At 42.5% G+C, this 21,765-nt stretch overlaps 1 protein-coding gene and 5 non-coding genes across 6 annotated transcripts; 4 read left to right on the top strand and 2 right to left on the bottom strand.

The window, feature by feature from the left end:
- Positions 1–3,614: 3,614 nt before the first annotated feature.
- TRNAD-GUC (transfer RNA aspartic acid (anticodon GUC)) lies at positions 3,615–3,686 on the top strand. Its single transcript has one exon. It is a non-coding gene; the product is annotated as a tRNA-Asp (tRNA).
- Positions 3,687–4,661: 975 nt separating this feature from the next.
- TRNAK-UUU (transfer RNA lysine (anticodon UUU)) lies at positions 4,662–4,734 on the top strand. Its single transcript has one exon. It is a non-coding gene; the product is annotated as a tRNA-Lys (tRNA).
- Positions 4,735–8,365: 3,631 nt separating this feature from the next.
- TRNAK-CUU (transfer RNA lysine (anticodon CUU)) lies at positions 8,366–8,438 on the top strand. The gene has a single exon. It is a non-coding gene; the product is annotated as a tRNA-Lys (tRNA).
- Positions 8,439–13,712: 5,274 nt separating this feature from the next.
- TRNAL-AAG (transfer RNA leucine (anticodon AAG)) lies at positions 13,713–13,794 on the bottom strand. Its single transcript has one exon. It is a non-coding gene; the product is annotated as a tRNA-Leu (tRNA).
- Positions 13,795–14,725: 931 nt separating this feature from the next.
- Positions 14,726–15,236, top strand: LOC132709309 (histone H3). Its single transcript, XM_060682644.2, has one exon. The coding sequence runs from the start codon at positions 14,790–14,792 to the stop codon at positions 15,198–15,200; it is 411 nt and encodes a 136-aa protein (XP_060538627.1). The 5' UTR covers positions 14,726–14,789; the 3' UTR covers positions 15,201–15,236.
- Positions 15,237–21,331: 6,095 nt separating this feature from the next.
- Positions 21,332–21,403, bottom strand: TRNAG-UCC (transfer RNA glycine (anticodon UCC)). Its single transcript has one exon. It is a non-coding gene; the product is annotated as a tRNA-Gly (tRNA).
- Between the last annotated feature and the right edge of the window lie 362 nt (positions 21,404–21,765).

Raw genomic sequence — 21,765 nt, 5'->3', positions numbered from 1 at the left:
TGTTGTAGTTTTAATATAAATTTATATTATATTATATTATATTATATTATATTATATTATATTATATTATATTATATTATATTATATTATGTTATGTTATGTTATGTTATGTTATGTTATGTTATGTTATGTTATATTATATTATATTATATTATATAAATATAGTATAATATAATATAATATAATATAATATAATATAATATAATATAATATATAAATATATAAATATAAATATATAAATATTAATATTAATATATAAATATAATATATATTATATTATATTATATTATATTATATTATATTATATTATATTATATTATATTATATTATATTATATTATATTATTATATTATATTATATTATATTATATTATATTATATTATATTATATTATATTATATTATATTATATTATATTATATTATATTATATAAATTTAATATAATTATATTTTATTCAGCCGCAAGGATCTCCTCTTACTAAAGAAACCTCTGGATGCCGTGAGAGTATTCACACAAACAGATTCCAGAAAGATTTATAGCACATACCTTCCCCCAAGGGAGTTAAATTTGGCTAGCTTTTTAATCCTTTTTCCTTTGTGGTTTATAGCCTGTTCCACAAATTCAGCCGGTTGGTTTTGTTTTTACGGCTGACCGTGGCATACCTGATCGTGGCTGAACTCTCAATCCTAATCCTATTGATAATCTATATTGAGATTTTAGTCCTGCATTTAACACAATTCTTCCATATAAACTAAGTGTCTAAATTTATGGATCTTCGGCTTTCTTATTCAGTCTGTTTTTGGATTATGGATTTCCTGTCTGGCCGCTCTCAGAGGGGCAGATTAGGTCATCATATCTCTGCCGCCCGTATTCTTAACACTGGTACAAAACAGGGTTGCGTGTTGAGTCCCTTACTCTATTTGTTCACAGCCGCCGATGGCCCATTCGGTGCACCCCATTCACTGCGGTCTGTTTGCCGCCACCGCAGCTCATTTGCCGCTGCCTATTCACCACCTCTGTGGCCTGTTCGCTGCCGCCCATTCACTGCCGCCCGTTCGCCATGCCCGTTCACCACTGCCCATTATCCGTAGCCCGTTCACAGCTGCCATGACTCATTCGGCGTTGCTGCTCATTTGCCGCCACCCGTTTGCCGCCGTGGCCCATTTGGCACCGCCCATTCGCTGCTGCCCATTCGCCACTACTGCCGCCTGTTCCACGTGGCCCATTCGCCTTCGCCCGTTTGCCACAGCCTGTTCACCGCTGCCGTGCCATTCGGTGTGGTCCATTCACCATGGCCCGTTTGTCATGGCCCATTCGCCGCAGCCCGTTCACTGCTGCCCGTTCACCACCACCATCACCTGTTTCCCGTGGCCTGTTCACTGCCGTCGTGGCCCGATTGGAACGGCCCATTAACCGCAGCCTGTTTGTCGTGGCCCGTTCACCGCAGTCCGTTTGCTACTGCCCGTTCACCACCGCCGTGGTTCGTTCACCACAGCCCGTTCACCACTGCCTGTTCGCCGCTGCCCATTCACCGCCACCCGTTTGCCACTGCTGTGGCCCATTTGGCACCGCCCATTTGCTGCTGCCTGTTCGCCACTGCTGCCACCCGTTCAGCATGGCCCATTTGCCTTTGCCTGTTTGCCGCGGTCTGTTCACCGCCGCTGCGCCATTCGGTATAGCCCATTAACTGCGGCCTGTTTGTCGTGGCCCGTTCACGGCAGCCTGTTCACCGCTGCCCATTCGCCGCAGCCCATTCATCCCTGCCATGACTCATTCGGCATAGCCTGTTCATTGCCACCCATTTGCCTCTGCTGCTGCCGCCTTTTCAGTATGGCCAATTTACTGTCACCCATTTGCCACGGCGTGTTCACTGCCACCGCGCCATTCGGTTTAGCCCATTCACCACGGCCCGTTCACCGTGGCCTGTTCTCCACAGCCCGTTCGCTGTAGCCCGTTCACCGCTACCACGGCCCATTCGCAACAACCCGTTCCCTGCCGCCTGCTTGCCGCTGCCCGTTCACTGCCGCCGTGGTTCATTCGGCACCGCCCGTTTGCCGCTGCCCATTCACCACTGCTGCGGACCGTTCGCTGCTGTCGATCTCCACCGCCTGGAACTGGCTGAAAATACGATGTGCGGAGGCCAAAAGTGATGCGTGGAGGCAAAAAACAGCCGAAAGGTGGGGGCTGGGCGGGGCGAGTGGTGAGCAGCCGGAAGGGGCGAGCGGGTGAGCAGGCGGGTTTGGGTGGGGCCAGCCAGAGTTGGTATTTACCGGTTCGGTGAATCAGGTAAAATTTCCGCTACCGGTTTGTCCGAACCTATGTGAACCAGTTGAATACCACGTCTGGTAGTGGGTTAATCCTATTATGTCCTAAAGGATCATGTCCCGTCCATCATCCTGGAGCTGAAAGTCTTTTGTTTTGTAGATAGGCTGGCCCAGTCTTTCTTAATAGGCACAAAATATCTGCTGGGGGGAAGGAGGGCTATTAAGAAAGACTGAGTCTGCTTCCTGCCTCTAAAAAAATACATGTAATCAGCTACCGGGCACTTATTATCATATGTGCTGGATGTGTCCAAAGGCTAAAAAATATTGGATAAAAATCTGAATATGGCTAGGAGAAATGACAAAACAACAAATAGATGTAAAAGCCAGAATTGTTTTTGTTGGATCTTACCAGAAAAATACAATAAAGGAAATACATACTTAATTTTACATGTTTTAACAGCAGCGAGAAGTGTATAGGCACAAAATTGGAAAAATGAAGATATTCCTACAGAGGAAAGTGTAATAAAGAAAATATTAGAATGTGCTGAGATGGATAGATTAACAATGAAAATTAAGGATAAGGAGGAAACAGAATATTTTTTAACATGGGAGGCATTTTATCAATGGCTAGAAAATAGAAGCAGAAGTTAGAAACTTAAAAATTGAAAAGAATGTTTAATTAAATAATATTTAAGGATAAGTAACTATTATTATTAATATGTTTTGATGATCATTGTTATTAATAGCCACGTGAAAATTTTTGTTATTGTTATTCAATATTAACTGTACCCAGACAACACATTGTCAATGTAAATATTGAGTTTTTATGTATACCATAGGAAAAAGTATAAATAAAATATATATTTAAAGAATACATGTTTCTGTTTCTCATTTAGAAAATATAATATTCTGCTTTTTTTAAAATATTACTCAAAATATTCCATTCTTTTAGGAGAAAAAAAATGTGTGAGAAGAGAAGAGAAGAGAGGAGAGGAGAGGAGAGGAAAGGAGAAGAAAAGAAAAGGAAAGGAAAGGAAAGGAAAGAAAAGAAAAGAAAAGGAAAGAAAAGAAAAGAAAAGGAAAGAAAAGAAAAGAAAAGAAAAGCAAAGCAAAGCAAAGCAAAGCAAAGCAAAGCAAAGCAAAGCAAAGCAAAGCAAAGCAAAGCAAAGCAAAGCAAAGCAATCCCTCTTTGCATTGCTGTTAAAAACTTTATTCCAAAATTCAAAATAGAATAATACTTTTATTTCGCCATCCAAACATCTCCAAAGATCAATGTATTTTTCTTGTGGACTAGCAACTGGATAGCATAGTTTTCATATCCTGCTGAAAAAGATAACTTTTTAAGCCCTTTCCTCGTTAGTATAGTGGTGAGTATCCCCGCCTGTCACGCGGGAGACCGGGGTTCGATTCCCCGACGGGGAGGACATAATTTTATTTATATTTTTTTAAGTTCTACCTTACTAGAGGAATGAAAAGCAGAAAACGTGGAATAATTGTCATTTTTTAAAATCTCTATTTTAATCTCATGGTTTAAATAGGGCGCTTGACAGTGAAGCTTTGCTCACATTTGCTAACCTAAAAAACTCTTTTTAAGAGTCTATCTTTTAAACAGTAACAGAGTTGGAAGGGATCTTGGAGGCCATCTAGTCTAACCCCTTGCTCGTGTACTAGGGATTCGAACTGTTTAACTGCCCACCTTTCTGATCAGGCTTGTCACCTAGTCAGGCTACTTAGTCAGTCCTTGGCGTTCTCTGAGCTTCGTTGTTTTCTGGTGGACGTCTCATAACCAAACTAGTTAATACCATCAGTGCTAGCGTGGTAGGACACAGCACACTAGAACTAATGATTAATTTAATTAAATTAATTAAATTAAATTAAATGATGTTACCTAGTCCAGTTAATGAAACGCCTGTAAGAAAAACAACGAAGCTCAGAGAGCACCCTGGAGCCCTCATTTCAAGCCAAATATTTTCCTTTATTGTTAAAACTCTTTTTTTTTGGGAGGGGGGTAATTCCAGGAAACCACAGTTATAACTGGCAGTAGAAGCACCTTCCAGATGCTTTCCTTAAAAAAAATAAAATAAATAAGGGTATTGATCAGGTTGTACAGGAGAACAGCCAAAGGAAAATGATGAATTCAACAATATTTATTCATGGGGGAGGAAAAAAAAAAACTACTCCGGATGGCGATGTTCTTGAGCCATATCCTAAAAATACATTTTTTTTCATGGGACAGGTGTGAAAATGGTTGAAGGGGGAGGATTTTTTCCCCATGCCTTCAACTGTGAAGGTCTTCATTTGAAAAATATAAATTTTTCATTTGAAAAATAGAAATTTACCAGAACTGATCAACTTAGTGGATGGTTTTCAGAAGATGTTTCAAGGCAAAAATTCAGAGCCTGGATAGCTCAGTCGGTAGAGCATCAGACTTTTAATCTGAGGGTCCAGGGTTCAAGTCCCTGTTCAGGCGGATTAATTTTTTCAAACCCTTTCTTTCTCAATGCTTTTACATGATTTTTTTTTTTTAATCTTGGTGCACTGTCTCTTCTCCACGGCATGACCAGTGGTGAAATCCAGCAGGTTTTGACAGGTTCTGGAGAAGCGGTAGCGGAAATTTTGGAGTTCGGAGAACCGATGGTGGAAATTTTGAGTAGTTCGGGGAACCGTTAGCAGAAATTTTGAGTAGTTCGGAGAAGCAGTAGTGGAAATTTTGAGTAGTTTGGAGAACCGGTAGCGGAAATTTTGAGCAGTTCGGAGAAGCGGTAGCGGAAATTTTGAGCAGTTCGGAGAACCGGTAGCGGAAATTTTGAGTAGTTCGGAGAACCAACAGTGGAAATTTTGAGTAGTTCAGAGAACCAATAGCGGAAATTTTGATTAGTTCGGAGAACCAATAGCAGAAATTTTGAGTAGTTCGGAGAAGCGGTAGTGGAAATTTTGAGTAGTTCAGAGAATCAGTAGCAGAAATTTTGAGTAGTTCGGAGAACCGGTAGTGGAAATTTTGAGTAGTTCAGAGAACATGCAAATGCCACCTCTGGCTGGCCCCAGAGTGGGGTGGGAATGGAGATTTTGCAGTATCCTTCCCCTGCCACGCCCACCAAGCCACACCACACCCACAGAACCGGTAATATAAAAATTTGGATTTCACCACTGTACATGACCCATTTCTGACAATGTTTATGAACACCAAGAAACATACGTGTACAATGAGTAATTCTGGGGCTGGAAACCATAAGTTTTCTGCCGTTTCTTCCCCCCGTTTTAGTTTACCTACGAAGCTTGTGTAACTAATATGCAAACAAACCAGGCTGTACTTTGAATCGGAATGGAATTTGGAGATCATATATATTTTTTTATTTTATTTTTTTAAAAAAAATCATTTAATTAAAAATAGACAAACAAAAACATACATACATACAGTCCACAACATAAACAACCTATACATTTAAATCAAGTCTTACAACTTGAGCCTTAAGAAAAAAGAAAGTTACTTCGGTATTCTATATTTCTCTATTTATGTATCTACATCTTTCATTATATAGCGATATTTTAAGTTTATTTCTTGATTTTTGTTTCCTTAGTTGGTATAGAAGATAGAAAGGGAATACCAACTATGGAGATCGTATTTTAATTTGCTTCTTCTTCTTCTTCTTTTTTTTTTAAACCACAGCTGTTTCTTTTTTTTAATGTCTGGGAAAAAATATCCATTTGGTTCAGTTCCAACCTGGGAGAAAGTGGAGTGGAGACAAAATGGAGGCTGGAGGCTGATTGGAAAGAGGTTCCATTGATTGATGAAGTAGAACCACCAACCACATGTGATTTTGAGACAGCTGACCACATGGAGTTGAGAGTGAGGGCTATTTATACCATATCTTGGGCTTTGCACTTGAGCTTCCTGTTCCTGTGCAAGAACATATGTTCTATTGGCTGTCGACAGACTCCCATGGGGCCTATGTACAAATCTGAGGAGTTTGTCTGAGCTACGTTTGGTTGAAGTTCGGGCTGATGCAATGAAGGGGCTGGTTGGGCAATTCTTATTGTGGCTGAGGGCTAATCCTACCTTTGTTGGATCTTGGGTGAGGGTATTTGCTTATGAATAGAGCTATCTGTCTCTTTATCTCTTAAGGGCTGACATCTGCTGTGGGCTATTAAGGCTTTCCAAGAGCATGTTTCTCCAGTTCTCATCCAGGGAAATACAATAATCTGCCTTTTTAATATTTCTCAAAATATTTCATTCTTCTAGGAGATGAGCGGGTGCTGACTTTCTACAGAACAGAAGGAAGGGAGGAAGGGAAAGGAAAGAAAAAGAAAGGAAAGGGAAGGGAAGGGAAGAAGGAAAGGAAAGGAAAGAAGGAAAAGAAAGAAGGAAAGGAAAGGAAAGAGAATAGAAGGGAAGAAGGAAAGGAAAGAAGGAAGGGAAAGGGAAAAAGGAAGGGAAAGAAGGAAGGGAAGGGAAGATGAAAAGGGAAGAGAAGAAGGAAAGGGAAGGAAGGGAAGGGAAGGAAGGGAAGGGAAGAGAAGGGAAGGGAAGGAAAGGAAAGGAAAGGAAAGAGAAGGGAAGAAGGAAAGGAAAGGAAAGAAGGAAGGGAAAGGAAAGAAGGGAAGGGAAGAGAAGAAGAAAAGGGAAGAGAAGAAGGAAAGGAAAGGGAAGGGAAGGGAAGAAGGGAAGGAAAGGAAAGAAGGAAGGGAAAGGAAAGAAGGGAAGGGAAGAGAAGAAGAAAAGGGAAGAGAAAAAGGGAAGGGAAGTGAAGGGGAGGGAAGGGGAGGGAAGAAGAAAAGGGAAGGAAAGGGAAGGGAAGGGAAGAGAAGACAAGGAAAGGGAAGGAAAGGAAAGAAGGGAAGGGAAGAAGGGAAGGGAAGGGAAGGAGGAAAGGAAAGGGAAGGGAAGAAGGAAAGGAAAGGAAAGGGAAGGGAAGAAGGAAAGGAAAGGAAAGAAGGAAGGGAAAGGAAAGAAGGGAAGGGAAGAGAAGAAGAAAAGGGAAGAGAAGAAGGAAAGGAAAGGGAAGGGAAGGGAAGAAGGGAAGGAAAGGAAAGAAGGAAGGGAAAGGAAAGAAGGGAAGGGAAGAGAAGAAGAAAAGGGAAGAGAAAAAGGGAAGGGAAGTGAAGGGGAGGGAAGGGGAGGGAAGAAGAAAAGGGAAGGAAAGGGAAGGGAAGGGACGGGAAGAGGCAAGGGAAGGAAGGAAGGGAAGGGAAGAGAAGACAAGGGAAGGGAAGGAAAGGAAAGAAGGGAAGGGAAGAAGGGAAGGGAAGGAGGAAAGGAAAGGGAAGGGAAGAAGGAAAGGAAAGGAAAGGGAAGGGAAGAAGGAAAGGAAAGGAAAGAAGGAAGGGAAAGTAAAGAAGGGAAGGGAAGAGAAGAAGAAAAGGGAAGAGAAGAAGGAAAGGAAAGGGAAGGGAAGGGAAGAAGGGAAGGAAAGGAAAGAAGGAAGGGAAAGGAAAGAAGGGAAGGGAAGAGAAGAAGAAAAGGGAAGAGAAGAAGGAAAGGAAAGGGAAGGGAAGGGAAGAAGGGAAGGAAAGGAAAGAAGGAAGGGAAAGGAAAGAAGGGAAGGGAAGAGAAGAAGAAAAGGGAAGAGAAAAAGGGAAGGGAAGTGAAGGGGAGGGAAGGGGAGGGAAGAAGAAAAGGGAAGGAAAGGGAAGGGAAGGGAAGGGGCAAGGGAAGGAAGGGAAGGGAAGGGAAGAGAAGACAAGGGAAGGAAAGGAAAGAAGGGAAGGGAAGAAGGGAAGGGAAGGGAAGAAGAAAAGGGAAGAGAAGAAGGAAAGGAAAGGGAAGGGAAGGGAAGGGAAGGAAAGGAAGAAAGGAGAGGGGAGGGGAGGAGAGGGGAGGAGAGGAAGGGAAGGGAGAGGGGGAGGTAGGCAGGCAAGTTGCTTTCCTTTTAGGCGAAACCCAACATAGCAGCCCCACATGTTGAAAATCTGCTGTAGAGAAAAACATTTTACTGAATGAACTGCAGAGTCCCGAAGGGTCTAAGAGCCCTGAGATCGTTGTTAGAAGGTTGTCAAAATTGTTAGAAAAAGAGGAAAAAGCATTTCCTCGTAACCACGACCGCTCCCGTTCGCTGTCAGCAGAATGAAAACCAATAGTATCAATCCCAACGCCGATTTCAGCAGCCCGGCTAGCTCAGTCGGTAGAGCATGAGACTCTTAATCTCAGGGTCGTGGGTTCGAGCCCCACGTTGGGCGCAAACGTTTTTTGTTTTTATTTTGTTCCCCATGGCATTTTTAAAAAATCCTAATCTTCAATTTTGGAAGTTTCCACTTCAGACCGTTTAGGTGGAATCTTGTACGAAATCCGATCCTGATTTCTCCAAATTTTGTTGCCTGCTCCAAAACAAATGGAATATATAATGATGTACGGTGATATGATGATATTTAATGATTTTTTTTTTTTAAATTTTAAAATAAAATTATTTTTATTTTGTTTTAGGCTTAGGCGTGAAAGCATCTCTGCCGTCTGTGGGTTAATGACGATTGGGGAAAGGGATCTGGCGATCCATTCCGGCTTGTAAATGAAATCTAATTCGCCAGACGAATTTGAGATTTATCCCCAAAATCCTGCAGAAAAAAAATGTGGGTTATTACAAGTGTCAGTGAATTGGGTGCCACCGCTTCCAAGACCGAGGAATCTAAAAAAAAAAAGCAAAAAAAAAAAAAAAAAACCACGGGAAGGCAGAGAATATTTTTTTTTATAGAAGCAGGAAAGGCAGGAAATCTTTTTTTTTTTTTTTTAAATATATTTTTATTGTACATTTTTCTTCATTTGACATCCCAATTTCAATTTTGCAACAGCGATCTCCTGGTTGTATCAACACCCTTTTTTTTAAAAAAAATATATACACATCCTAATTTCGACCATTTTTCCTCTTATTCAGTAACAGCAACAGAGTTGGAAGGGATCTCAGAGGTCATTTAGTCCGACCCCCTGCTCAAGGATCCCTATACTAGGGATTCGAACCGCCGGCCTTTCTGAGCGACAGGCTCAGCGTCTTAGCCACTGAGCCACCTAGCAAAGCAATAGTCATACTGTATAGGAAAAAAAAAAAAAATAGAAACTGGATATTATACAACATACTTACGTCTATTGTTTCCATGGTTGTAATAGAATTCTCTGTTAGATTAAAACAGAGTTAAATTAAAAATACTGTAGATAGAATGATATAAGTGTATATTTATATCATTCTAGCTACAGTATTTTTAATTTACAATTTTGTACCGGGTGGGAAAGGCGGGAAATCTTAGGGGTCTGTTTGGATGGGCAGTTTGGCTTAACCCGATCCTTCTCCGCGGATCTGAGATTCCCTGTATGATAGGATTTCTATTGTTAGGCAAAGCGGGGCTTTTCGGTCCATTGTTTCGAGAGATGGAACGTTGAGAGATAATGGGGGGCGTGGCCTTGATTGAAGATGGAACGTTGAGATAATTGGGGGGCGTGGCCTTGATTGAAGATGGAACGTTGAGGCGTCTCGCCTTGGTTACTCTGTTGCAATTCGTTTATTGGGAATTGCAACAGGGCTGTAAAGTGGAGCGAGGCGTCTTAAAAGTTTCAATATTTATTTCTTGGTTACATTTATTCCTCGCCTACCCCGCCCTGCCCTGGGGCTGTTCTAGGTTATTTTCTTTCTTTCTTTCTTTCTTTCTTTCTTTCTTTCTTTCTTTCTTTCTTTCTTTCTTTCTTTCTTTCTTTCTTTCTTTTCTTTCTTTCCTCCCTTTCCCTTCTTTGCTTCCTTTCTTTCTTTCCTTCTCTCTTTCTTTCCTATCTTTTCTTCTTTCTTTCTTTCTTCCTTCCCTTCTTTCTTCCTTCCTTTCTTTCTTTCCTTCTATCTTTCCTTCTTTCTTTTTTCTTCCTTCCTTTCCCTTCTTTTCTTCCTTCCTTCCTTTCTTCCTTCCTTTCTTTCTTTCCTTCTATCTTATCTTCTTTCTTTCTTCCTTCCCTTCTTTCTTTCTTTCCTTCTATCTTTCTTTCTTCCTTCCTTTCCCTTTCTTTCTTTTTCTTTCTTTCCTTCCTTTCCCTTCTTTCCTTCCTTTCTTCCTTTCCTTCTTTCTTTCTTTCCTTCTATCTTTCCTCTTCCTTCCTTCCTTCCCTTCTTTTTTCTTCCCTTCTATCTTTCCTCTTTCTTTCTTCCTTCCTTCCTTTCCTTCTTTCTTTCCTTCTTTCCTTCTTTCCTTCCTTTCTTTCTTCCTTCCTTCCTTCCCCTTTCCTTTCTTTCTTTTTCTTTCTTTCCTCCCTTTCCCTTCTTTTCTTCCTTCCCTTCTTTCTTTCTTTCCTTCTATCTTTCCTTCTTCCTTCCTTCCTTCCTTTCCCTTTCTTTCTTTTTCTTTCCTTCCTTTCCCTTCTTTCCTTCTTTCTTTCTTTCTATCTTTCCTCTTCCTTTCTTCCTTCCTTCCCTTCTTTCTTTCTTCCCTTCTATCTTTCCTTTCTTCCTTCCTTCCTTCCTTCCCTTCTTTTTTTCTTCCCTTCTATCTTTCCTTTCTTTCTTCCTTCCCTTCCTTCCTTTCCTTCTTTCTTTCATTCCTTCATTCTTTCCTTCTTCCTTCCTTCCTTTCTTTCTTCCTTCCTTCCTTTCCCTTTCCTTCCTTTCTTTCTTTCCTCCCTTTCCCTTCTTTTCTTTCTTCCTTCCTTCCTTCTTTCCTTTCTTTCCTTCTATCTTATCTTCTTTCTTCCTTCCCTTCTTTCTTTCCTTCTATCTTTCCTTCTTTCTTTCCTTCTTTCTTTCCTTCTTTCTTTCTTCCTTCCTTTTGCTTTCTTTCTTTCTTTTTCTTTCTTTCCTTCCTTTCCCTTCTTTCCTTCCTTTCTTCCTTTCCTTCTTTCTTCCTTCCTTCCTTCCCTTCTTTCTTTCTTCCCTTCTATCTTTCCTTTCTTCCTTCCTTCCTTCCTTCCCTTCCTTTCCTTCTTTCTTTCATTCCTTCATTCTTTCCTTCTTTCTTTCTTCCTTTCTTCCTTCCTTCCTTCCTTCCTCCCTCCCTCCCTTCCTTCCTTCCCTCCTTTCCCTTTCTTTCTTTCTTTCTTTTTCTTTCTTTCCTTCCTTTCCCTTCTTTCTTTCCTTTCTTCCTTTCCTTCTTTCTTTCTTTCCTTCTATCTTTCCTCTTTCTTTCTTCCTTCCTTCCCTTCTTTCTTTCTTTCCTTCTATCTTTCTCTTTTTTCTTTCTTTCTCTTTCTTTCATTTCTTTCCTTCCTTTCTTTTCTTTTCTTTCTTCTTTCCTTTCTTCTTTCCTTTCTTCTTTCTTTTCTTTTCTTCTTTCCTTTCCCCTTCCTTTCTTCCTCCCTCCCTCCCTCCCTCCCTCCCTCCCTCCCTCCCTTCCTTCTTTATTGGCCAAGTGTGATTGGACACACAATGAATTTGTCTTTGGTGCATATGCTCTCAGTCAGGGGTGAAATTCAGCAAGTTCTGACAGATTCTGGAGAACCGGTAGCAGAAATTTTGAGTAGTTCAGAGAATCGGCAAATACCACCTCTGGCTGGCCCCAGAGTGGGGTGGGAGTGGAGATTTTCCAATATCCTTCCCTCAGGAGTGGGGAGGGAATTGGGATTTTGCAGTATCCTTCCCCTGCCACGCCCACCAAGCCAAGCCATGCCCACAGAACCGGTAGTAAATAAAATTGAATTTCACCACTGCTCTCAGTGTACATAAAAAGAAAAGATACATTCATCAAGAATCATAAGGTACAACAATCACAGGGTACAAATAAGCAATCAAATCATACTAGGAAACAATCCATATCAATGATAAGAATACAAGCAACAAAGTTACAGTCATGCAGTCATAAGTGGGAGGAGATGGGTGATAGGAACGATGAGAAGATTAATAGTAATGCAGATTTAGTGAATAGTTTCACAATGTGGAGGGAATTATTTGTTTAGCAGAGTGATGGTGTTTGAGAAAAAACTGTTTCTTGTGTCTAGTTGTTCTGGTGTGCAGTGCTCTATAGCGTCGTTTTGAGGGTAGGAGTTGAAACAATTTATGTCCAGGATAAATTATAAATATTTTTGTAAATATTTTCAAAATATTTTTTTCAAATATTTACAGAGGGCTGTAAATATTTTCACAGCCCTCTTTTTGGCTCCTGCAGTATACAGGTCCTCACTGTCAAACTATTTACTAAGTCTGCACTACTGTTAATCTTCTCATCGTTCCCACTACCATCTTCTCCCGCTTATGACTGTATGACTGTAATTTTGCTGCTTGTATCCTTACGATTTATATTGATATTGTTTCCGGATTGCTTATTTGTACCTTATGACTATCATTAAGTGTTGTACCTTATGATTCTTGATGAATGCATCTTTTCTTTTATGTACACTGAGAGCATATGCACCAAGACAAATTCTTTGCTTGTCCAATCACACTTGGCCAATAAAGAATTCTATTCTATTCTATTCTATTCTATTCTATTCTATTCTATTCTATTCTATTCTATTCTATTCTATTCTATTCTATTCTATTCTATTCTATTCTATTCTCAAGGGAAGGCAGGTTGGTAGCAATTGTTTTTTCTGCAGTTCTAATTATCCCTTTCTATTAGTAAGAATCTATTATTCTTACTACAAAGAAATGAAAAGAAGTGTGTAAGTATAATCGTAATAAAGTAACGGAACAATAGAATAAATAATGAAAAAGAAAACAAACAAACAGGGACATGAGAACAAAAGACAGACGGGTGGGCGGGGAAGAGGGAGAGGGGGAGATGGTAGTAGGGTGATATGGTTAGGCATGTTTTATTGTCATCTCTCTTGGGAAGAGAGGTTGCTATCCGTCTTCTTTTTATTTATAATTTTAAGATTTCTTTCGGTGGTTGCTTTTTGTAATTTTCCATCATTGCGTCCCACCCAGAGTCTTGATTTGGTGGCTAAACAAATCTTTACGGCTAGAAGTAGCCTTCTAACCAGTGGTGAAATCCAAATTTTTTTACTACCGGTTCTGTGGGCGTGGCTTGGTGGGCATGGCAGGGGAAGGATCCTGCAAAATCTCCATTCCCACCCCACTCCAGGGGAGGAATACTGCAAAATCTCCATTCCCACCCCACTCCAGGGGAAGAATGCTGCAAAATCCCCATTCCCTCCCCACTCCTGGGGGAAGGATATTGTAAAATATCCATTCCCACCCCACTCTGGGGCCAGCCAGAGGTGCTATTTGCTGGTTCTCCGAACTACTCAAAATTTCCGCCACCTGTCAGAACCTGCTGGATCTCACCCTTGCTTCTAACCGCACAAAAGGAAAGTGTCCCTCAAGTCAAATTTGGCTTCTGGAGAGAAACACATGCATATTCTAAACCGTTTTTATTTTATTTTTTTTGGCAGGATAAAAGATGAGCAACCGCTGCCATTCAAACTTGTCATCAGGTTCAACTCTGCTTTCTCAGCGAAGCAGAAAAAAAACATTTTTAGATGAAGATCGCTTCGCTTTTGGTTCTGGCAGAATCTCAAAGGTGGGGGGGAGAATTTTTTTCAAAAGGGACCTTTGGCAGCGGTGGGATTCGAACCCACGCCTCCGAAGAGACTGGAGCCTTAATCCAGCGCCTTAGACCGCTCGGCCACGCTACCACACTTTTAAAACATATAGAGATGGCTTGAAAATGCTGGCAGTTGAAGTCCACCCACGACTTTAAAAAGTTGCCAAATTTTGAACAATAACTTGCTTTTTCAACTGTGACTTTCTCGGCGTTTTTTTTTTCTTTTGAAGACGTTTCGCTTCTCATCCGAGCAGCTTCTTCAGCTCTGACGGGACAAGTGGGGGAAATGGAAGCTCCTGTCTAGAGTTGAAGAAGCTTCTTGGATGAGAAGCGAAACGTCTTCAAAAGAGAAAAAAAAAAAAACAAGAGAAAGTCCCTTGTCTCCTGAAAAAAAAAAAGTACATTTGGGACAACCACGACCTGAATGATGGAGAATCTCTCTACAGACTTCAAGGATGTCTTGTAGCCTCAACATCAGGACCGCTTGGCTTAAAAAAAGATATTTCGAATTTTTTTTTGAAACGTTTAAAAAGAACCCTTTTTAAAAAAAAAAACAACATTCTTGATCAGACCGTGAGAAAGTTAAGGGCGGGGAGAGAAGGCAACCAGGTAGCGTGAAATAATAAGTTCATTACTCCGATGAAAAGCAGCTACCGAAATCGCAATGGGAAACCAGAGGGAGAAGAGGGGAAAAAAAGGGCGGAGTCAAAATTTGGGCGCGAGATTCAAATTCGAAAAGAGCCAATGGGGAGAGAAAGCGCGCCGGGTATAAATTCCCAGGATTAAGAGCGCGCAAACTCCTCCAAAACTTTGCACCAAGCAAACGGCTCGCAAGTGGACCGGCGGGAAACAGCTGGGTTAACCTGTTGCATTGACACTTGGTTAGGATTCTGGTTGTCTAATTCTGACCAATCCCCGACGAATCTCGAACATTCGAACAGCGTCTTTCTTCCCCAGCCAATCAGAAGAGAGCGAGCCGGCTATAAAAGGACGGCCGCGACAGCGCGCGTCCCTTCATTCGAATTCCGGCGAGGAGGAGGAGAAGCAGCAGCGGCAGCGGCGGAGCAGCGGCGCTTAGAGAGAAGGATGGCTCGCACCAAGCAAACGGCTCGGAAGTCGACCGGCGGGAAAGCGCCCCGCAAGCAGCTGGCCACCAAGGCGGCGCGGAAGAGCGCTCCGGCCACGGGCGGCGTGAAGAAGCCTCACCGCTACCGGCCGGGGACCGTGGCCCTCCGCGAGATCCGCCGCTACCAGAAGTCGACGGAGCTGCTGATCCGCAAGCTGCCCTTCCAGCGGCTGGTGCGGGAGATCGCGCAGGACTTCAAGACCGACCTGCGCTTCCAGAGCTCGGCCGTCATGGCCCTGCAGGAGGCGAGCGAGGCTTACCTGGTGGGGCTCTTCGAGGACACCAACCTGTGCGCCATCCACGCCAAGCGCGTCACCATCATGCCCAAGGACATCCAGCTGGCCCGGCGCATCCGCGGGGAGAGGGCGTAAAAAAGACGCCCAGAGACCCACTGACAACTCCCCATCCCAAAGGCTCTTTTAAGAGCCCTCTCACTAATTCGCGGAAAGGGCTGAAGTCCGCCCAAGGGTCTTCCTTAGGATCGCCGCAAAGAGTCGAGTCTAAAAGCGATCCACCCTTTTTCTCAGAAGCGTTTTATGTGAGAAAGAAGATAGAATTCTTTATTGGCCAAGTGTGAAACCCCTTTGGAAAGTTGTTGTTCGCTGAGGGTATTGTGTTGCAATCAACCTGGTGGGCTCCTCATGTATGGTCCAGATTAGAGAAGACACAAACGCAGGTGTTTCTCGGGATGATGGAGCAAAGAACAAAAGGCTACCATCTCTTTTATTAGTTATCAAAATACAGCGTCCTCAGAAGGCGTTATTATGGCTACACATCTCATATTACATACAAGAAATAGAAAAACATCCATATATTCTCCTTATAGGTTTCACATTCTACCTATTACAGTAAATCACGTGAATTCTAGGAAAGCAATACTTAAGGTGGAAAACAAAACTTAACTCTGGCTATGTTATCATATTTGCTGCCAGCTGAGGGGGTCCATCTCCCGTTAGCAGATTACTTCAACCCTCAGGAATGTTCTACAAGGATATGTCTCTGCCTTTGCAAATACAGTCTATGTTCTGAACAAAGAGAGAACAAAATAGGGTCCTTCACAGAGTATCCAGTTCAACCCGCATTCCCACAGTATTGTTTCCTAACTGTGGGTTTTGTTGTGAGCACCCTTAATTGTCTTCTGTTGAACGGCCTTTTCAAACCTGTAGGTGGGGGGGGGGCTTTTAAGGGACCCCCTGCAAGCGGAGTGACCAGTTGGATTATTGCACAGCTCATTACCATACTCCCCAGCATCTTTTTTTTTTTTTTGCTTTAATTTATATGCCGCCCTTCTCCGGAGACTCAGGGCGGCTTACAATGCGTTAAGCAATAGCCTTCATACTTTTGTATATTTGTACAAAGTCAGCTTATTGCCCCCACAAACTGGATCCTCATTTTACCTACCTTTGAAAGGATGGAAGGCTGAGTCAACCTTGACCCTGGTGGGATTTGAACTTGCAGTAATTGCAAGCATCAGATGTTAATAACAGTGCATTAGTCCACTGTGCTACCAAGGCTCTTGAGTGCTACATGTTGCGCCCCACGAGGGAACCCCCAAATTGCCTAAAAGGTGTTAGTGACGCTGGGTCCTGATGGCTTTCCTTGCTTAACTTTTATTTTTATTTATTTTTATTTTATTGAATTTTTATACCGCCCTACTCCCGAAGGACTCAGGGCAGTGAACAGCCATGGTATAAAACATAAATACAAAATTTAAAATAGATTAAAACGAATTAAATAATTTGGCTGAACAAATTTAAAACCCCAATAATTTAAAACCAGATTTAAAATTTCCATTTAAAAAGGGGAAAGACTTAGGTCAGGCCGGCTTGATGAAATAGGAAAGTTGAGCGTGCGACGGAAGGTACGCAGATCTGGGATCCTCCGTATCTCCGGGGGGAGCTCGTTCCAGATCGTAGGTGCCCCCACAGAGAAGGCTCTCCCCCTGGGGGCCGCCAGTCGACATTGTTTGGCTGTCGGCACCCGGAGGAGCCTCTCTCTATGGGAGCGTACTGGTCGGTGGGAGGCTATTGGTGGTAGCAGGCGGTCCCGTAGATAACCAGGTCCTAAGCCATGGAGCGCTCTAAAGGTGATAACCAAAACCTTGAAGCGCACTCGGAAGACCACTGGGAGCCAGTGCAGCTCACGCAGGAGAGGTGTTACATGGGAGCGCCACGTCGCTCCCGTCACCACCCGCGCGGCCGCACTCTGCGCCAGTTGGAGCCTCCGCGTGCTCCTCAAGGGGAGCCCCATGTAGAGAGCGTTACAATAGTCCAGACGGGAGGTGACGAGGGCATGAGTGACCGTGCGTAACGAGTCCCGATCTGGAAAGGGACGCAACTGGCGAATCAGGCGAACCTGATGAAAAATCCTCCCGGTTAAGCGATTTCAAACCGTACTCCATCCCTGGTGCCTTACCACCAATCCTGTCCAAAATTATTCAGTAATTATTTCAACTGAAAGGATTTAGAGCATATACAGAGGGTGTCTAAGGTGAAGCTGAGCTCAGTTGTGACTTAATGTGCCAATTTTCATAGATAAAGCCTCTAGGCCAGGGGTCTGCCACCTTAAACACTCAAAGAGCCATTTGGACCCATTTCCCACAGAAAAGAAAACACCGGGAGCCACAAAACCTGGGTGGGCGGAGCCAACTCGATGCCACTCACTTCCACCAGTCACATGACCCCCCCCAGCCACGCCTACCCAGCTGGTCATTAGGGCAGAAAACCGGTTGTTAAAAAACACCGGGAACCACAAAACCCTTTTGACCCCCCCCCTCTCTTTCTCTATCTATCTATCTATCTATCTATCTATCTCTATCTCTCTCTGTATCTCTCTCTCTGTATCTCTGTATCTCTGCCCTGGCTGCTTCTCCATCCCCTGCCATCGCCCTTACCTTCTCAGGCCAGGCGAGGAGTGACTGGGAGGGGAGGAAGAGGGGTGAGGCCAGCCAGTGGTGGGATCACCCAACGGAGTCACAGCAGAGGGCCCAAAGAGCCGCATGCGGCTCTGGAGCCGCAGGTTGCTGACACCTGCTCTAGGCGAATTGCCAAGTACCTAATGTAACTTCTTGCAAAATGCAAAATGTGGATTCTGCTTGTTTGCTGTAACTTAAAATGTGCATTCTCCGCAACCTAAGGAGAGATAGCATTCCCTAACAAAGCTCTTGAGTTATATGCCCGAAAATGTATTTCTTTCCCCTTCTAAGGTCTATTGTTTTCAGGGCGCTGAGAAAAATCATGATATGAAATAATGTTTCTATAGCAATGACGCAAGCTGTGTGAATTACAAGAAGTTTGGGAAAGTTTTTTTGTGTGTGCGCGCGCCTGCTTTTCTTTCTACTCTGTTTTAAGATGGGAGGCAAAAAGGGGTCGTCCAGTTTTGCTTTCTGCGGAAAATAAAGCTGATTATCAGTAGCCTCGTGTTTAGAGTTTCGTTGGACTTATCAGATTCTGAGCTGAATTTAAAAACCTTACACAACAAAAGCTCCAGTAAACTCCATCTCTGTTCTATGGCCAATTAGATTTAAACATGGATTCAGGGACTTTTAAACACTAAAACCGCAGAGGATGCATGGTCAGCGCTGGGGGGGTATTTTTAGCATGGATTCCTGCAGGGGGTTGGACTAGATCAGTGATGGCTAACCTTTTTGCCATCGCGTGCCAAAAGCAACACCCATAATTCCATGTGCTCCGCCCACCCCCGCGCATGCGTGCGTAACCCTACACTCCCCCCGCTTTTGGCACACGATGGCACGGTGGGCCCAGTAGGCAAGTTTTTTGCTCTCCCCAGACTCCAAAGCCTTTCTAGGGGCCTGGGGAGGGTGAAAACAGCCTTCCCCAGGCCCTCCGGAGGTAGGAAACAGCCTGTTTCCCTACTTCCGGTGGGCCCAGAAGGCCCAAAAATCAGCTGGCCAGCGCGTGCATGTGTGCCAGTGCTGAGCTCGCGTGCCCACCAATATGGCTCTGCGTGCCACCTGTGGCACGCGTGCCATAGGTTCGCCATCACGGGACTAGATGATCTCCAAGTTTCAACTAATATATTTTTTTTACGATTGTTATCTAACTGGCTTTTCTAACTTAAATGTTCCTGAAGTATTGTCTGCTGGAGAAGACTCCTGCAAGTCCCTTGGACTGCAAGGCGATCAAACCGGTCAGTCCTAGAGGAGATCAACCCTGACTGCTCTTTAGAAGGCCAGATCCTGAAGATGGAACTCAAATACTTTGGCCACCTAATGAGAAGGAAGGACTCCCTGGAGAAGAGCCTAATGCTGGGAACGATTTGAGGGCAAAAGAAGAAGGGGATGGCAGAGAACGAGGTGGCTGGATGGAGTCACTGAAGCAGTCGGCGTGAGCTTAAATGGACTCCAGAGGATGGTAGAGGACAGGAAGGCCTGGAGAAACATCCATGGGGTCGCAATAGGTCAGACATGACTTCGTAACTAACAACAACAGTTGGGATTTTATTGAGAATAAAACAGAGTTGGAGCTGTACATACATGTACCATGATTCATCTTTCACCCTGGGCTTAAATACGGTTGTTCAAATCACTTCAGGCAGAATCTGTAATTGTTTGATTAAATTTAGATACTGCCTGAACTTAGGTATCTCACTCTCAGAGAACATATTAAGAGAGGAGGGTTCAAAGCTTCTGTAGGAGGTTAGCACGCACCCCTTTCCTAGAGGAATGAAATATTTTAGGAAATATTAAAAAGGCAGAATATTATGTTTCCCTGTATGAGAAATGAAGAAGCATGTTTTTAAAGACAAAGCAGCTCCCACCTTCCTGCCCCCACCGTTTTGTTAATGGGCCAGAGGCAGAAACTCAATCTTTGTCAATGGACCTCATCTGCAAGACAATGGGACCCATCTAGGACAAAACTCACCACATGGCACCTGGGAAGATTACATCCGCCAGCAAGGCTACCTAAGACCCGCACCCCCTGGGAGTCTGACAACCAATCAGGATACTCTTTCGGGCCCCCAGGAAGTTCAAAGCCAGAGAGAGCATAAAACCCGAAAACTCCCTGTATCTGCCTTTTTCTGTTCGGGAACTCAAGCCATGTGATCCTGTCCACCATTAAACCATCTTTCCAAGCAGTCTCTATGTTTCCAGTGTCTTTTTCCCCACTTGGAGCAGAATCCAGAAGGATATTTCTTCCTACACTTCAAAACTGCTTTCTCAGGACTCCCAACTGAGATGGGGGAATGGGAGCTTAAGATGTACAGATTTCGGGGGCTTTTGGCTGTAAATAGTGTGATTGAAAATGTTCAGCGGTGTTGAATCAGAAGAAGGTATTGATTGAAAAATTGCATACGAGACACGGATGCTAATAAAGGGAAATAAAGATATTGCAATATATCTATGGAGAAATAGTTGAAATAATGTAGATTAACACAAATATATTTTGGAAGTGACTAAAAAAGAGCACACAAGGAGCCCAAAGAGAGTTAATGGAATTAAAAATAAGAGTGATGAGATATTTGGGATGAAATTGAAGTGATGGAAGGAGTACTGTATTTCAAAAATCTGTATAGGAACGATAAAAATTGCAGAAACATTAAAATATATGTGGCTTGTGCAACTCATTTAACTGAAGTGAAAATTGTTTCTGCACCTGATAAAAAATGCATTTTTCTGTTATTGGTTCTCAAATTTTGCAATACAACCACCCTCTCTCATAATAAAATGAATTTTTGCAACCCCTCCATGAATAAAATTAATGATTTCACTGAAGAAAAAAAAATGTACAGAGGTATGGAAGTCCAATAGTGTTTTTTGTTCTTGTAATTCTCCCCATCAGATGTCAAAATGGCCCTACCTTGAATTTCTAACAGTGCCCGGGCTGGCAGAGTTTTAGAAAAAACTGTGTTTAAAGATGTCATAGAAATAGGACATTTTGCAACTTGGGTATTGTATTGTACTGTAGCATTTCATTATCCTTGAGAGGTGTTAGGGTGTGTGTAAAAAGTATTTGTTGCTTGTGAGAAGTATTTGCAGTGATTATATTTTGCAAACTGCCAAGAGGCTCCTGAAGTGGTGGTGCATGTAATGAATTAATAAAATGAGTGAATAAATAAAATCCGGACAATTACTAGATGGAAAAAAAAAACAAAGTTAACTCTTGGCTGTGCAGATTATTTTTTAATTGATATAGGAACTCTAATAAAATTACAACAGATCCTGTGTTTATACACACTTTCCATATAAAAATTTTAAAAAAACCAACCCAGAAACTGCTTTTCAGTTTTTTGCAATTTCATTTAAAAGGGAGAACAAAACAAATGATTTTATTAAATTTAAGAGTTATTTTTTTAATCATTATGAATTGTTCCAGCAGGAACATTTAGAGCAATCAATAAACTTAGTAAAATGATTTTTTTTAAAGCTTTGCTTAATGAGGCAGCTTGGAAAAATGCCATTTTTTGCAAAAAAAATATATGCAAAAGAAGAAACTACTGGAATGTCCTTTTAGGAAACAAAGGAAGGGGGAAAAAAAGGATTTGCGTTGGCCGGGAATCGAACCCGGGTCAACTGCTTGGAAGGCAGCTATGCTCACCACTATACCACCAACGCTTCGTGCAAGATCATCTTGGAAAACATCTTTAGATCACAAGCACTCTATGCATTTTTATTTTTTTGTATTATAAAATGTTAAAAAGTTATGCGGACACCAGGTGGCGCTGTTCGTTCTGCAAAATAAGATTCCACGTGTCATCAATTTGCTGTGCCAATTTAACAGAGAACAGATTAATAGAGTTGGAAGGGACCTCACAGGTCATCTAGTCCAACCCCCTGCCCAAGAACCGTACCCACCTTTACCGAATGTCCTTGCTGAAGCGGACAATCAAATGCAATGAGTAAGACGTTAAATTTGCAGTGATTGTCATAACAGGGGTGCTTCTAGTAGTAAATGAGACATTTATAAATGATGAACT

Source organism: Pantherophis guttatus, chromosome 4 (genome assembly GCF_059756535.1).
Source record: "Pantherophis guttatus breed Tessera chromosome 4, ASM5975653v1, whole genome shotgun sequence".
NCBI lineage: Eukaryota > Metazoa > Chordata > Lepidosauria > Squamata > Colubridae > Pantherophis > Pantherophis guttatus.
The sequence above is the reverse complement of the archived record's forward strand: the minus strand, read 5'-3'. Positions and strand labels throughout refer to the sequence as shown.